The 14,200-nt window shown below is 38.7% G+C and overlaps 1 protein-coding gene across 1 annotated transcript; it reads right to left on the minus strand.

Moving 5' to 3' along the window:
- Nucleotides 1-656: 656 nt before the first annotated feature.
- On the minus strand, nucleotides 657-13,022 carry LOC140230003 (uncharacterized). Its single transcript, XM_072310210.1, has 9 exons — nucleotides 12,651-13,022; nucleotides 11,322-11,479; nucleotides 10,834-10,965; nucleotides 9,161-9,326; nucleotides 6,642-6,891; nucleotides 4,606-4,753; nucleotides 3,159-3,280; nucleotides 2,401-2,562; nucleotides 657-1,821 (listed from the first exon to the last, which is right to left on the minus strand). Exons 1-9 carry the CDS (start codon nucleotides 13,020-13,022, stop codon nucleotides 1,631-1,633), a joined length of 1,701 nt encoding a protein of 566 aa, XP_072166311.1. The 3' UTR covers nucleotides 657-1,630.
- Nucleotides 13,023-14,200: the final 1,178 nt, after the last annotated feature.

Consider the following 14,200-nt stretch of genomic DNA (forward strand, 5'->3'; position numbering starts at 1 on the left):
CAGGGAGACCCCAGTATACCAAGGTCATCTGGACTGCCATTTTTTTTACACTGCCTCATTGTAAACATACTAAAAAAGTGAACAACTACATACAGGAATGGAAAATTGGGACCACCGAATTCATGTCATCAAAAATAGTACTTTGCTGTTAAAATGAATTAGTTATTATGGGGTTTTCATGTAGTATAAGTGAGGCAACATTCATCAATTAGCAAAAAAAAAAAAAAAAAAAAAAAAAAAGGCCTCTTTTGGGCCTGTCTGTTCCCTTGTTCTATCTATAAGTGTACTACAATAAAACCAAACATAGATATGATCACACATGATGAGAAAATGTAGGCTTTTAAGGTATATGGACAGGAGTTAAGAATGATGCCAAAAATTCTGTTTCTAAATGATATCACTCTGGTCTTGTTTCACTATGAAATGATTACATACCAGAAAATTTTGTTACTGGAAGTGTGTGTTGAGTTCTGCAAATGAAAGCTTTTAAAATTTTCCTGACATTTCTATGACTGTTCTTGTATCTCAAATTAGGAACTACTGTTCCACAGAAGTATGACATCATGAAACAGAGAGTGACAATACAATCTAAAAACCTGTAAACATTTATAGCCGCTCGTAGTTATCATGCAATTTGTCATTTTTCTTGTCGCATAAGAAAATAGATCAATGTCAATCAAATGAAACAAAAATAAATGTGCTCTATCATAAGTAATGAATGCTTGTAATGATTATGATTTTTTTTTTCTTGTCACATGAGGAAAGAGGTATAAAATCGATGTTTTCTAATCACTAATAACAAATACACAGATGACACATCAGTATTACAAGGTTAACATGCTTGCTGATATTTTTGATGACATAAAATACACTTGAGCTTTTCAAGGATGCCAACATTCAACTTTGTTGAGAAGAGCATTTGTGACTGCCCTACAGCAATTTCGTCTTTCAAATTATGAAATACTCCACCAATCAAACTATTTCACTCTGTAATCATGCATATACTGATTCTCTTCATTAAGATACCAACATGTTCCCCTACCCCTCTAGCTACAAACTCACTCGCTTTGGCAAAATCAACCACAGAAGTGTTGGAAAGGTTAGAAATGTTTAATGACACTGTCTTTGTTCTGTTCATGTTGTTTTCTCTCACAGATAGTCATAGAAAATTTTACCTCACCCTTTCTTTCTGCTACCCTCTGTTCCCATGCCTATTACAATTTTGACAATAAACTTCATTTCAAGAGAAACTGGCTATACCGGTACTTTCTTTTATGTATATGAATACACAAACTCCCACATACTTGCACCATTCACTGTGAAGATTACTAAAAAAAAAAAAAAAAATGTTTCAAAAGTGAAGGTTGCACTTATCTGCTATGTGCACCTTGCTGGAATGTTACTCCTTTTTTCTGCTCTTGGAAAGTGTGACCTTGTACACCAAAGATGTATCAGAGGAATATACGGCGATACAGCTATGTATTTCAGATTGATAATTCAGCTTGGCATCCACAAATATCTTGTCAACAATGCAATTACTTTAATACACACATAAATTCATGAAATCAATTGCACCATTATCATTGATGTTAAAAACGACCTCCTTCTCATTCTCATCCTTCATTGCCACTCATTGCAACCAGCCCTGATGATTACTCAATGTCACTGGCTGACAGCGCACATTGTAGAAAGGGGAGCAGATCTGTTGGTAGAGGGGCACACGGTGGAATATGCCGATGTTGGCGTAGACAAGCTCAGAGCTGAAGTAATTGAAGAAAGGCCCTTCACAGCAAGAGCACCAGCGCACACTCTCCAGCATCTCTGTGAGGGGCAAGAGTGAAGGATAATTCTTACTGTGTGTCTAGCGGAAAGGGGAAGTATTCACATTAGGTTAAAAGAAAGATTAAGCACCATTACTGTTACTTATGATTTGTTGTTGTTATCACTTTTATCATTACCATCATTTCAATAAAAAATGCATATATAGAAATACTTTACATAGTATATCACAGCACTGACAAGTATGCTTACATGTAGGTTGATAATGTGCCTCTGTTGTTTACTGCTGTTAAAGGCAAAGGAAGATGTCAAATTTGAATAGAGCTGTATGCACTTTTGAATCCCCATATAGGCATTGTGTTTGGGTTTGACATCATACTTAGATGCTGAGAATACTTACATCATATCTTTCCAACAGTGCAGTAAGGCAAACAAGCCAGGACAGATAAAACACCTGTACTTGATTTTAAAACTGTGTTCTATATTACCTTGTCACTACAACATCAGTACAGCAAAATGTCTTCTATTGGCACTAAAATTCAATAGAGTAGAGAATGGTGGCCATATCATATGGAGAAAGGATCTGGAGAACATCCTGCATTGCAGACTATAATAATTTACCTGACAGCTTGGTAGGTAGATCTCCTTCTTTCCAACAAACATTGCATCCAACAACACACCTGGCTGCCAGTTCCAGAAGGGGAGGCACACTCGTCTTTGGCTGAACAGTCATTTGTAGCCGCACAGGCTCATCCCATTCACTCAGTAGTTTTTCCTGGCTCACTGAGGGGCACAATGAATGCATTAATGCTTAGTACTTTTTGTTGTTATATTCAAAATTAAAGAGTGAAAGATTGGTTAAGGGTATAATCTATGCTATAATGACCTGGTTTGAGCAAGTCTTATGATTACACTTGCATACTGGTGTTACAATGTGTATGGAAAACATTTTGAATGACTTGCTCTCTTTAACAGGACCAATCTTTGAAGACACTTTTTATATTCATCTTTTTTTTTCTTTTTTTTGCTCCCCTATGACATTTGTCATATCTTATCAGCTGGATTGGGAGACATTGTCTCAGACAATATATTACAACAGCAATGTTTTTCATCTTCACATGTAGCAAAAAATGTATAATTACATAATTTACTTCTGTTGTCTGTGCCTCATTCTTTTCTTGGTCTCTCATAATCACTTCATACTACATTTGTCTGCCTGCAAAGATCCCACTGTAGTACAGTGAACAAAACATTTTATTACTTTGATCTCATACACCATGAAACACTTCAACTGATAATCCACAAAGCTACAATGATTATATTCAAGAATCAGTGTATCAAAGTTACTCTTTCCTCCTTCATCATCAATTACCACTTACCACTAAATGTGTAAAGTTGTAGGTAGGAGAGAGAGGCAGGGAAGTATGTGAGTGGGTTGTTCCTGACATGAAGCTCCTTTAGGAGGTGCAGCCTTCCTATCTGGGTTGGCAGAGATGTTAATCTGGAAACAGAATTAGCAAAGACAAATTTTCTTCAGATCGAGCCAACTTCCCCTTCTTAATCAAACTTAAAGCGATTTTGAACAACTAATATCAAGATATTTTTTAATCTCGGTTCTGAACTCTTGTCGGGTTGTGGTACTGTAAGTCTGTGATGATTCATTCATAATGTGGGATATTTGATTTTATATTCCACATACTAAGAATGTTGCAATAGGATTGGTCCAGAGCTGATCACATGATGAAGCGTAGTTTTGCCCATCACATCACCTGAGAAGAAAAGTTCGTTTTGTTTCGCTGATCTCCACACAGTCCACACAGTCCTAACGCAAGATGAGTACACGCCAAATAAAAGTGCGTTGCACTGTGGACTACTGTACGAGCTGAAATTTTTGCGTACAGATATTTTCGCGAATTGCTACTTGGAGGACATTTTTGCGTGTTGTTAGTTTTGAGGTTGCGAGGGTCTAACTGAACTTATTTTAGTTTCAGGCAATGAGACAAACTATCATATCCTCGGCGATCTGAATGTGTACGCTATCTTTCCTCAGCTGCGCTTCGGAAAGATAGCTACAACTGTACATCCAGATCGCCTCAGAAGTGATAGTTTGTCCCATCACCTTCACCAACGTTGATTATTTGCTTATGCATGACTTGCATATCATCGCTGGGGTGACAAGACCTTATATCTCAAATTTTGGTAGAAATGACTTTTTTGGATTTATCGTCAGATAATCAGATAAGTAATGTCCTGTCCAAATCCTAGCTGTCCTACCCCAAAAATGAAGCCACCACAGCATGTCAAAGGTAAGGCTATCCCATTTGATATAGTGCTTTGGCTGCCATGTTTTTTTACTCTCCTGAACATTTGACATTTTGTAGATACAAGGTCTTGTTGCCCCATCGGCAATATGTCTGTCACACATTTATGTTCTTTCTGGATGACAGAATGTTTCTGCTTCAACAGAAAACATCGCCCAGCTGGACCCACTAGACCTAGATGATTTTGAGGTAGACACATTATCAGTGTTGATGTGCATTTTGTGTGTAATGAGTACAGGATATGTGTCACTACTGGCTTTTATTACCTAGAGCGTAGCACCTATTGTCCCAAACATTAATCCTAATCAGGCCGGGGGGGGGGGGGGGGGGATCCACCCCCTCGACGTTTCGCGCAATAATTCTGCAACACAAGAAGATCTCGTTCCTGGAACAAAAAACAAAAAACAAAAAAAGACATTTCTGGTTTATGGCACTGGCCACATGTAGTTCCTTTTTAAGTGATCTGTTCGTCTTATACTTGCTGGATTTTGCGTCCTGCGGTTACCTGTTGTTGGACAGCCAGACTTTGTGGAGAGATGTGCAACGCGAGAGTGAGGGAGGAAGAAGTTCCAGTTCACAGGAGGATAAGTCCAGCTCCGTTAGACGAACCAGACGACCAAATGCAAGAGGCAGTCTGTGTAGAGGGTTTTCACCTACCCAGGATAAAATACACAAGTCTAGTCTAGTCTAGTTCATCAAGAAAACATGGCCAGTATTGCACATAAAAATGTAACACAGCAAAGGCTGACATATGTTAAGAGTAATATTACTCCCCCTGCTTTCTGCAAGTGCTCTATCATTATGCCAAAAAGTGAAAATATGTTGAGTTTTCTTTATATTTTCTTCAGTTTTCCTCACGTGACATTATGACCTGTTAAGTAATTGTCTTTATCATCTAGCACTGGTGGCACAAAAACTTTAAAAATGCATAACTTTTGAATTGATTGTCCACTTTTTCTCACACTTTCACTGATGTGTTTCACTAATGGAAGGGCTGCAGCACCCCTTCCCCTCCTTTTTGGGGGGTTGGTAAAGTAATGGGGGGGGGGGGGAGAATGAAGAAGTAAACAAAATCACAATGTCAAGATTTTCTAAAGATTCAGTCCTTAAATTCTTCCCATTTAAACAAGGGGGTTACCACCGACCCTCCCTCCTCCCCTAACCTGCAGCCTCCTCTCCTCGAAAAGCATCCTGCGGCCTCTGCCATATTGCTGCATTCACACAATCCACGTGTATGCAGTCAAACCTGCCTTTAATAGCGGCCACCTGCAGTATACAGCCACTACAACCAATTCCCACCCCCCCCCCCCCCCCCCCCGGAAACTCATGTTAAAGACCCTGTCTATAGCAGCCATCTGACTATAACAGCCACTTTTCTGTATCCCTTGGGTTGCCACTATAGACAGAAATGACTGTATTTGGGTTTCATACTTAACCTTTTTTGGGTACTTAACTTTTAGTTGTTAATTGTAATCCCATACTCTCATAACGTCTTTCAATTGAATCAGTTTGTGGTTAGTACACCATTATCTAAAAAGCTTGTCAGTTACCAACATGGCAAAATACCAGATTTTATCCATCAATTTGACAATTCCTACACAGTGTCAAAATTCATTCTTCTCATTGAGAACATTAGTGGTAATCCATTCATATCTCACTGACTAGACTCTGATCATATAGCTATAACTCTTCCTCAGTGATCATATCTTTTTTGGGGGAAATTCTTCATGCTGGCAATGCATCCATTTCCAGGAAAAAAAAAAGAAGAAGTGAGAAGCATGATGGTTACATGTTATGACTGGTTTGATATACCAAATACTATGCTCAGTACAATGCCTACTGTCATCTCGCAAAGGGTGTCACTCATAAACTAAATGTGACCATGCATCACAAAACAAACAAAAAATTTGAGTTTTCCATAATTTCTGAAAGAGCTATTCTTCTCCTACATTATTCTTGAATTTGGGATCATAAATTGAATGGGAAAGTGGGTTTTCAGCAGTTTTTCTACAGCCCCTTTTTAGGTAGAGTAGTGTGATCAGGTTTTTCTTATAGGTCCCTTTTCATTTCTTTAAAATCTCTTTCCTTTAAACTCTAATAACTTTTTAAAGGATAATGCTACTGCTTCGATAGTTGTCATTTATCATGGACAGAGTGTGTTAATAAAGCATGCTCAATTTCAGCTTAATCTGATAACCCCTTCATTGTTGTTGCTACAGTGGTTTACATCGTGTTTTTTTGTCCCACTCATGGCACAGGTAACACGGCTTAATGAAGATTAAGCGCTTGAATAGACCCTGTACTTCAGAGCCTCTTTTCTCAGTTCAAACTTTTCCAGAGTGTGTGCTTTCTTTCCAATGTCTATATAGGTTAGGAGAATCCATTTTAATTGAGTTACATATCATTTTAAAGCTTAAAGTCTGCTTTTTCAGAATCTGCCCTAAACTAAAAATCCATGTCTGGCGACTTTTGGTTGGTTTTGTGGTGCAGGGTCACAAATAGGTTAAGCTGCAATGATAGGGGAAAATCCTGGCAGCTTACCTACATACAGCATTGTGAGATTAACAAGATTGCACAGTTCATCTGGCAGAGTAGTCAACAGGTTAGAGTGGGCACACAGCTCCTCTAGGTGGGCAAGCTGACCGATGCTGGGGGTCAGCTCCCGGAGGCGGTTGTTGGTCACATTAAGGACAGTCAGCTGGCCCAGGCATCCCAGGGTGGATGGTAGTTCCTGCAGGTGATTGTTTTTACAGTCCAATTCCTGCAAGCAGCTGAAGTTTCCTATACACTTCTGGAAAGACACAATGGTGACAACAGAATATAGATTATGAAACTTAGAACTTGGAAGGCATACATTGTATGGTTCTATTATGTGCATCTGCTCTATGTTGCAATTTGATTTGGTAAAAAAAAAAAAAAAAAACTAGAAGTGTCGCTACGGCGACTGGTATGCCTCCGCCATGAATGCATGGTTCTCCTAATAGGTCTATAGTACAATATCTTTACAATGTGTGATGACAGTTTCACATAACTGGCAAAATATTAAAATGACAGGTTTGTCACAAATGTGCTGAATATTCACTTTCCTTGAACTAGGTTTAATTGGATGAACGACCAAATTGTCAGAGTGCAAGTCAAAAAAAAAAAAAATGTATTTGGGGATTTGAGGATTTTTACTTGACTTTTGACCCTTTTATAAGTTTATGCACTGAGTAATTTTCAAGGTATGGAGAAAAAGTGTAATTACAGTTTAAATGGTAAAATATTAGTATTTAAACCTGGCCTTTGACTCTTGACCTTTTACCTCAAAGTTCCAAAGAGAATCACTGTTAGGTACAACATGCATGAATATGCTAATGAGTTTTATGATGATACCTTGAGTGTCTTTCAAGATATGGAGGAAGAAGTGAAATTTAGCACTTTCACTTGACCTCTGACCTTTTGACCTTTGACCTTGAGCATGTGCACCTGAAAGTTGAAAGGCACAACTTCGTCCATTCATACATATACATGCCAAGTTTCATTAGGATACTTCACACAGTTTTTTAGTTACTCTGTCCACAAAATTGATTAAGGACAGATGGACGGAAGGACGGAAAGACGGACAGACGACCCGAAAACATATTGCCTCCGGCACCACTTCGTGGAAATTTTTTGCGCTCAGCCGGGTAGGATGGATTTTGCGCGTTTTTAATTGCGCAAAATTAAGACATTAACTACTGGAACATAAGGCATGTAAAAATATTCACATGCTTTTATTTTCACGCCAGCGTCTAGTTGCGCGAAATGCGCGAAAATTTCCACTCTTACAGTAATAATGATAATAATAATAATAACAACTATAATAATAATAATAATAATTATAATGAATGCTTTAGAAGGGAAAACCTACACAGACACACAAATAAATCTTGTTTACATCAATTTACCTAACGTAAGGATGGTTATGAACTAATAATTAATGAAAAGATTTATATTTGATGAAAGTATACATATGTGACCCTGCATCACAAAACCAACAAAAAGTCACCTAACATGGATTTTCAATTAAGGGTATGCTCTGAAAGAGCAGACTTTAAGTTTTAAAATGATGTATAACTCACTACAAATGGACTTTCCTAACTTATCTAAATAATAGACAGAAAGTACACATCCTGGAAAATGTTTACTGAGAAAAGATTCTTTGAAGTTTAGGGTCTATTCAGGTGATTAATCTCACCAAGCTGCAAAAAACATGATGTAAAATTCCATGGCAACCACAATGAAGGGAATATCAGACTAAGCTGCAATTTGGCACACTTTTAAAGCATTCTCTAATCATGGCCAATGCTAACTTTCCAAGCAGTAGTATTATCTTTTAAGAAGTTATTGAGTTGAAAGTGAATAGTGTATAAAGGGTTTTAAAGAAATGATAAGGGTCCTAAATACATACCTACTCACACCATTCTGCTGAAACGTGTTGCAGAAAAATTGCTGAAAACACAGCTTCCAATTCGTTTAATGATCCCAAACTTTGGAATTATAAAAACTAAAGGTTGCTCTTTCAAAAGATATAAGAAAGTAAAGGTTGACTAGGTGGACCCATTTCACCTGTTTTGGGTCCTTGCCTAAAGTTGGCGCAGGCGACTTTTGTTGATTTTGTGATGCAAGGTCACATATGATATGGTACATATAGTAACAAAACGAATGGCTAACATGGCCTCTCAAGGACTTGTATTATCTAACACCAGTGCCATGAGACTTGTTGCAAATACGTCCTGCAATTTGATCAATCATCATAAAGTAAGCAGCTTGACAACCCCTCGCATTCATCACTCTCAGATCAAGCAACAGGTCTCAAAGACAACATAGGACTGTAGTTATATTACACATGTTCAAAAGATAAACACCAGGCTATCACATCTTCATAAATAGGGTATAAACATAGCCTTCTAAAAACTTTGCTCCTTTGCATTCAGTCCAGCCAAACGGTGAATGATAAAGGAATATATCTTTGACTTAAAGAAAATTATTATAAACAGACATATATTCCATGTCATGGACAAGAGCATGGATCTTACCGGTAACTCTTCAAGGCAATTGTACTGCAGAAAAAGCTGTTCTAGTCCTCCAAGGAGACCAATTTCTTCTGGGAGTGAGATGAGACGGTTGTTGGAAAGATTCAAGACGGTTAGCTGGCGTCCAAGGTAGCCTATGTGTTGAGGGCAGCTACGCAAATTCATGTAGCTGCAGGTTGACAAAACACAAAACAAAAACATTTTAATGTATGTAATTTCTAATATAATGAAAAAAAAAAAATAAGAGGAACAGCATTCATAATGCGCCATCGATCTAGTGGCCTATTCTGAGGTGCAGAGGAACATATAGAGAGAATAACATACATGTACATTGTATAGTTGTACAGAAAGTTGAAGAACAAGGAAGAGATAAAAATACCCCATATTCATTCTATGACATGTTCCCACACGATGTCTTATTATGTTTCATACATTTGTATATATACATAAATATATATATATATATATATATATATATATATATTTTTTTTTTTTTTTTTGCAAGATATACATCTGTATATTTTGTAGATCCCCAGATGATAAGTTCTGAATTCATTTATAATTGTCTTCAATGCACGGAAAAACTAGAAATGTTGCTATGGCAACTGGAATGTCTCGCCATATCGCATGGTTCTCCTAATAGGTCTAGAGTATGTCTTGACAATGTGAGACAGCAGTTTCACATAATTGGCAAAAATATTGAAATGACACGTTTGTCACAAATATGTCGAGCGTTTACTTTCCTTGAACTAGATTTAATTGGATGAATGGCTAGATTGTTTCAGAGAGCAAGTATTTGGGAATTTGAGCATTTTCATTCGACCTTGGTCCCTTGCCCTGTAATCCCATGGCCCACAATACTTCAAACAATCACTGGTAACATCCATTCTTATGACAATACTTTGAGCTATTTTCAAAATATGGGGGAAATGTGACATTTTTACATTTTCACTTGACCTTTGACCCCAAGGCCAAAATCTTTCCCTACAGAACCACTGCACAGTAATGCATTCATTATACCTAGTTTGATAATAATTGATGCATTGAGTAATCTTCAAGTTATACAGAAAAAGTGTAATTTCAGTAAAATTTTAGCATTTTAACCTGACCTTTGACCCTTGATCTGTTACCCCCATAACCCCCAAATTCCCAAGAGAACCATTGTCTGGCAGTACATTTATGTATATGCAATCACTGCTTGCCAGCACATCATCTAACTGCAACAAACCTTGTATTTGGCAATATCAACAGAAAAAGTTTATTACTGTTGTATGCATTTGATGCAAAACAATGAAATGGCTGCTTCCCCCAAGTGTTAATTGACAGACCATTCTGGTCACCTGGTCCATTCTTTGCTTGAACAATAATTCAAATTGTTACATTGGACAAGCATATGCATTACAGTACCTTGTTTTGAAAATGAGAGAAATGCCTTAACCAACTGAGAAAAAAAGAAAGGTCACTTTGTACAAATGTGCACATGAGCTAATTATGAACTGGTTTACAAGCACATACTTACATACGCGTATGGGCAAATAGATAGACAGACAGATAAAAGATAAAAAATTGACAAACAATTTGAAAATAAAGTGTTTCTAATACTAAGGTTCTGCCATTGTGAGAAAGGAGGGGAGGGAAAGAGAGTTACACTTCTATTTATAAACAAAGATAATCACCTGAGGTCGATTTCTAGTGGCTTCTCCTCACAAGCAGTCTCTACCATTACCAGTGCTGCTGCATCCCCAGTGCCATGGGCAGAGCAGATGGAGGACTTATTGGCCCTGCAACATGCCCCACATTGCTGATAACTGATGAATAGCCAATAAGAAAGAACAGACTTAACATCCATCAATATTTCTTTAACATTGCTATGAGGAGTTTGGAAAATTATGACTATTCTCTAAACCCATGCAGGTACGTGATGAAGCCAAGTAGTCAGTCTGTTAATGTTTCAAGAAAGGGTGAAAAAGCATGGAATTATAGTAATCCAACGACGTGCTACAAAGTGTTGATGAGTTCGAAACAAGACCAATATTATATCATTAGCATCATATTTCCCTGGATAAGAGCGACACAAAACTCATCAGATGACATCTTGGTGGATCAGGTCACAATAATGGTGGTAAAAGTGTGAGTCGCTTCCATTCAAAAATATTCTACTGACCTGCACTTCCTCTTAGCTGGCAACAGGCCACAATTCACACAAGACAAGGATGCCTGTGACCTGGGGATCTCTCGGCATGAGATGATAATATTCCTGCTTCCAGACCTGTGGTTGTCAAATTGCAAGTTGGAGGGGGCATGCTGTTGTCTACTCCGGTTCTGTATGTAGAAGGTATGGAATAACATAATCATGATGGATACATACCAACAAGCCCAAACAACATCATGATTTTGAGAGAAAGCTATACATAGTATTTTGTGGCATGTATGAATTCCACTGAGGTACGCTGCTATCAGTAGCTGTCCAAGCAGAAAACCTAGGATCTATGTAGCTCTGTAAGCGACAACATCTGGGGATGTCCACATCACAATGTTCTCTGTGAGGATTAGTAACAGCCTTGCCAGAGTTGGCACAATTAAGCTTTCTGGCATAATTTTTGATGCTTCAGCATGTAGCATTATGCTAGGTATCATTTGGCTTATTCTTTGGCATAATTCCAGCATTTTTGTCACAGAAAGACTTAATCATTTGATAAGGTTGCTGTTTGTTCTCTCTGCAGTTTTGGATTTATGTATTTATTTATTTGTTAAGTATTATTATTATCATTATTATCATTATTACTACTACTATTACTACTACTATCATTATTATTACTATTATTACTACTAAGAATCAGTAGGCATTTTGTGTACTGTGAGTGATAGCTTTTATTTCTGCTTGTTTGTCAGCCAATTTGTCAACAGAATTGACGGCCGCAAATGGGAATGATATCTTTTTTTTTTTTGGGGGGGGGGGTGGTTTTTTTTTTTTTCAGCCAATTTGTTGAGAGAATTGGCGGCAAAAAATTGAAGGCCTTTACTTTTTTCAGTGATATACGGCAAAGGGCCACAGTTTCTGATAGCTGTCTCTCAGAGTCGTAACTTATTTGGATGAGATCTTGGGGGTAGAAAGTTATATTCATTCATGATTAACCACATATTCATTCATTTTTCTTTCTTTTTTTTTGGCCATTTCAGTGCATCTACTGTACTAACAGATTCAACCAACAGAAATTTCATTATCACATGACAGTCAGAAATTGTCAGGTAACAGACGAGTTGCCTCATTTGTGAACACAACACAGCTTCTGGAAAACACACTGAAGATACGAACAACATGTAATTAAAAATGAGAAATGGGAAAAGAAAATGGTAATATTCCATCAGGAACTCATTCCATCAAGAATCCATTGCCCTGATAAATCCCATTTTCTTTGCTAATTTTTCATCTATATCACATCATTTTTTGACAGTTTCCCTTTGTTTGCATTAATTGAAGATATGAACTCACAGCAATCCATTGTTTTGACCTCTTCCCAGAATGAGTGACAGGCGACACACAACCATGTCTATGCTTCTGCCGAAAGTGATCAAAGAGGAAGGATCTCCAGGTCCAGTGCGCCTCCTTCCGAGTGGAATGCCCACCACTCTTCCTGCTTACACTTAGTCCTCCATGATCTGTATAAAGTATCTTCTCTCGGTTGTGCAGCAGCCCACAGATGAGGTAGCACAGGGTGAAGGAGAGAAGTCCCAGCACAAAGATGGCCAGCATGAAGGACTGAACATCATGAGCTGTGAGGAGGATATCAGTCAGGCTCAGGGTGGCGTAGTCCAACACAGTGCCAAGGACTGCCCTCATGGAATCAAGTCCCTTGCTTAACATCGCGAGTCATCTTCCTTGCTCTGCCTCCTTGTACCCAGTATGCCTACTGTAAAATTTGCAAATATCACATATCTCACATTCAAAATAGTCAAGAGCCTCAGCAGAGCACTCATCAAATGATTGCAGGACACCCTCTAAAGGAGAAAGCAATGTAATGACCTAATGTATCACATGTCAATGCCCGATGGTCATGGTGTATTGTAATCATGAACGATGAATACTTCATTGGTGTTGCAACAGGACATATTATATCAAACGGGGTTGTTATAAGAAGACTGACACTTGATGCTCCATGTTTAATTATATAATAAGGTCTAAATTGTGTACAGTGTATGGTGATGCAGTTGTAGCGGTTTCCAATATCTCTGTATTTTTACTGTCTGGCTGCTGTCAATTATGCTGTCTGACAACCCAGCATTCTGTCAATATCCACGAGAGCTTTCTTTGTGCGCCGGCACACGACAGGTGCGCACTACATTCTTCGCTTTTGTCATCGTGCCGAGGTACGCGTATTTCACATTCCAACAGTAGTCGCATTTTCATAAACACACCTCTTGTTTTGCTGTCACGGAAACAAGCTACCAATTAGTGGCGAGCTGCGCATCTCCATCAGCCAATTACCACTCTCAAAGCTCCTGTCCGTGACATGTTTTCTCCGACCACGCTGTTTCATTTTCCACGCTTCCTCACTTCACGATTAGCTTTCATCCCGAGAGCGCGTCCTAATCGTTGGAGTCACTCACGTCCGCATACTACGTCCGTATGTACTTCACACGTCTTCTCGCGCTGACGATACCTCGCGCCGTGGACTGGCACTTCATACGGATTATACAATACGGATTATTACACTTTCCCGGATTTCGTACTTCGCGGCATTCGCTACTTTTCATCGCGACTCGCCCTTTCTTCAGGCTACACTCCAACCTGGGGATCTTAACATCGCTACATTCAACGCGACCGGCGCCTCGTTACATCGCTGCATTCAACGCGATCTGAACGCGATCGGCGCCTCGTTACATCGTTGCATTCAACGCGATCTGCGTCCCATCACATCGCTAGCTGCTTCTGTCCTGCTAGCGCGTGGTCTGTGGTGTGCAGACTCTACCACAACCAGCTAGGGACCGTGCAGTTCTTCTATCCAGCGCTCCAGCTGTGGATCGACTCTACCCTCGCTTGTG

The sequence above is a fragment of the Diadema setosum genome, chromosome 1 (genome assembly GCF_964275005.1).
Source record: "Diadema setosum chromosome 1, eeDiaSeto1, whole genome shotgun sequence".
Classification (NCBI taxonomy): Eukaryota; Metazoa; Echinodermata; class Echinoidea; order Diadematoida; family Diadematidae; genus Diadema; species Diadema setosum.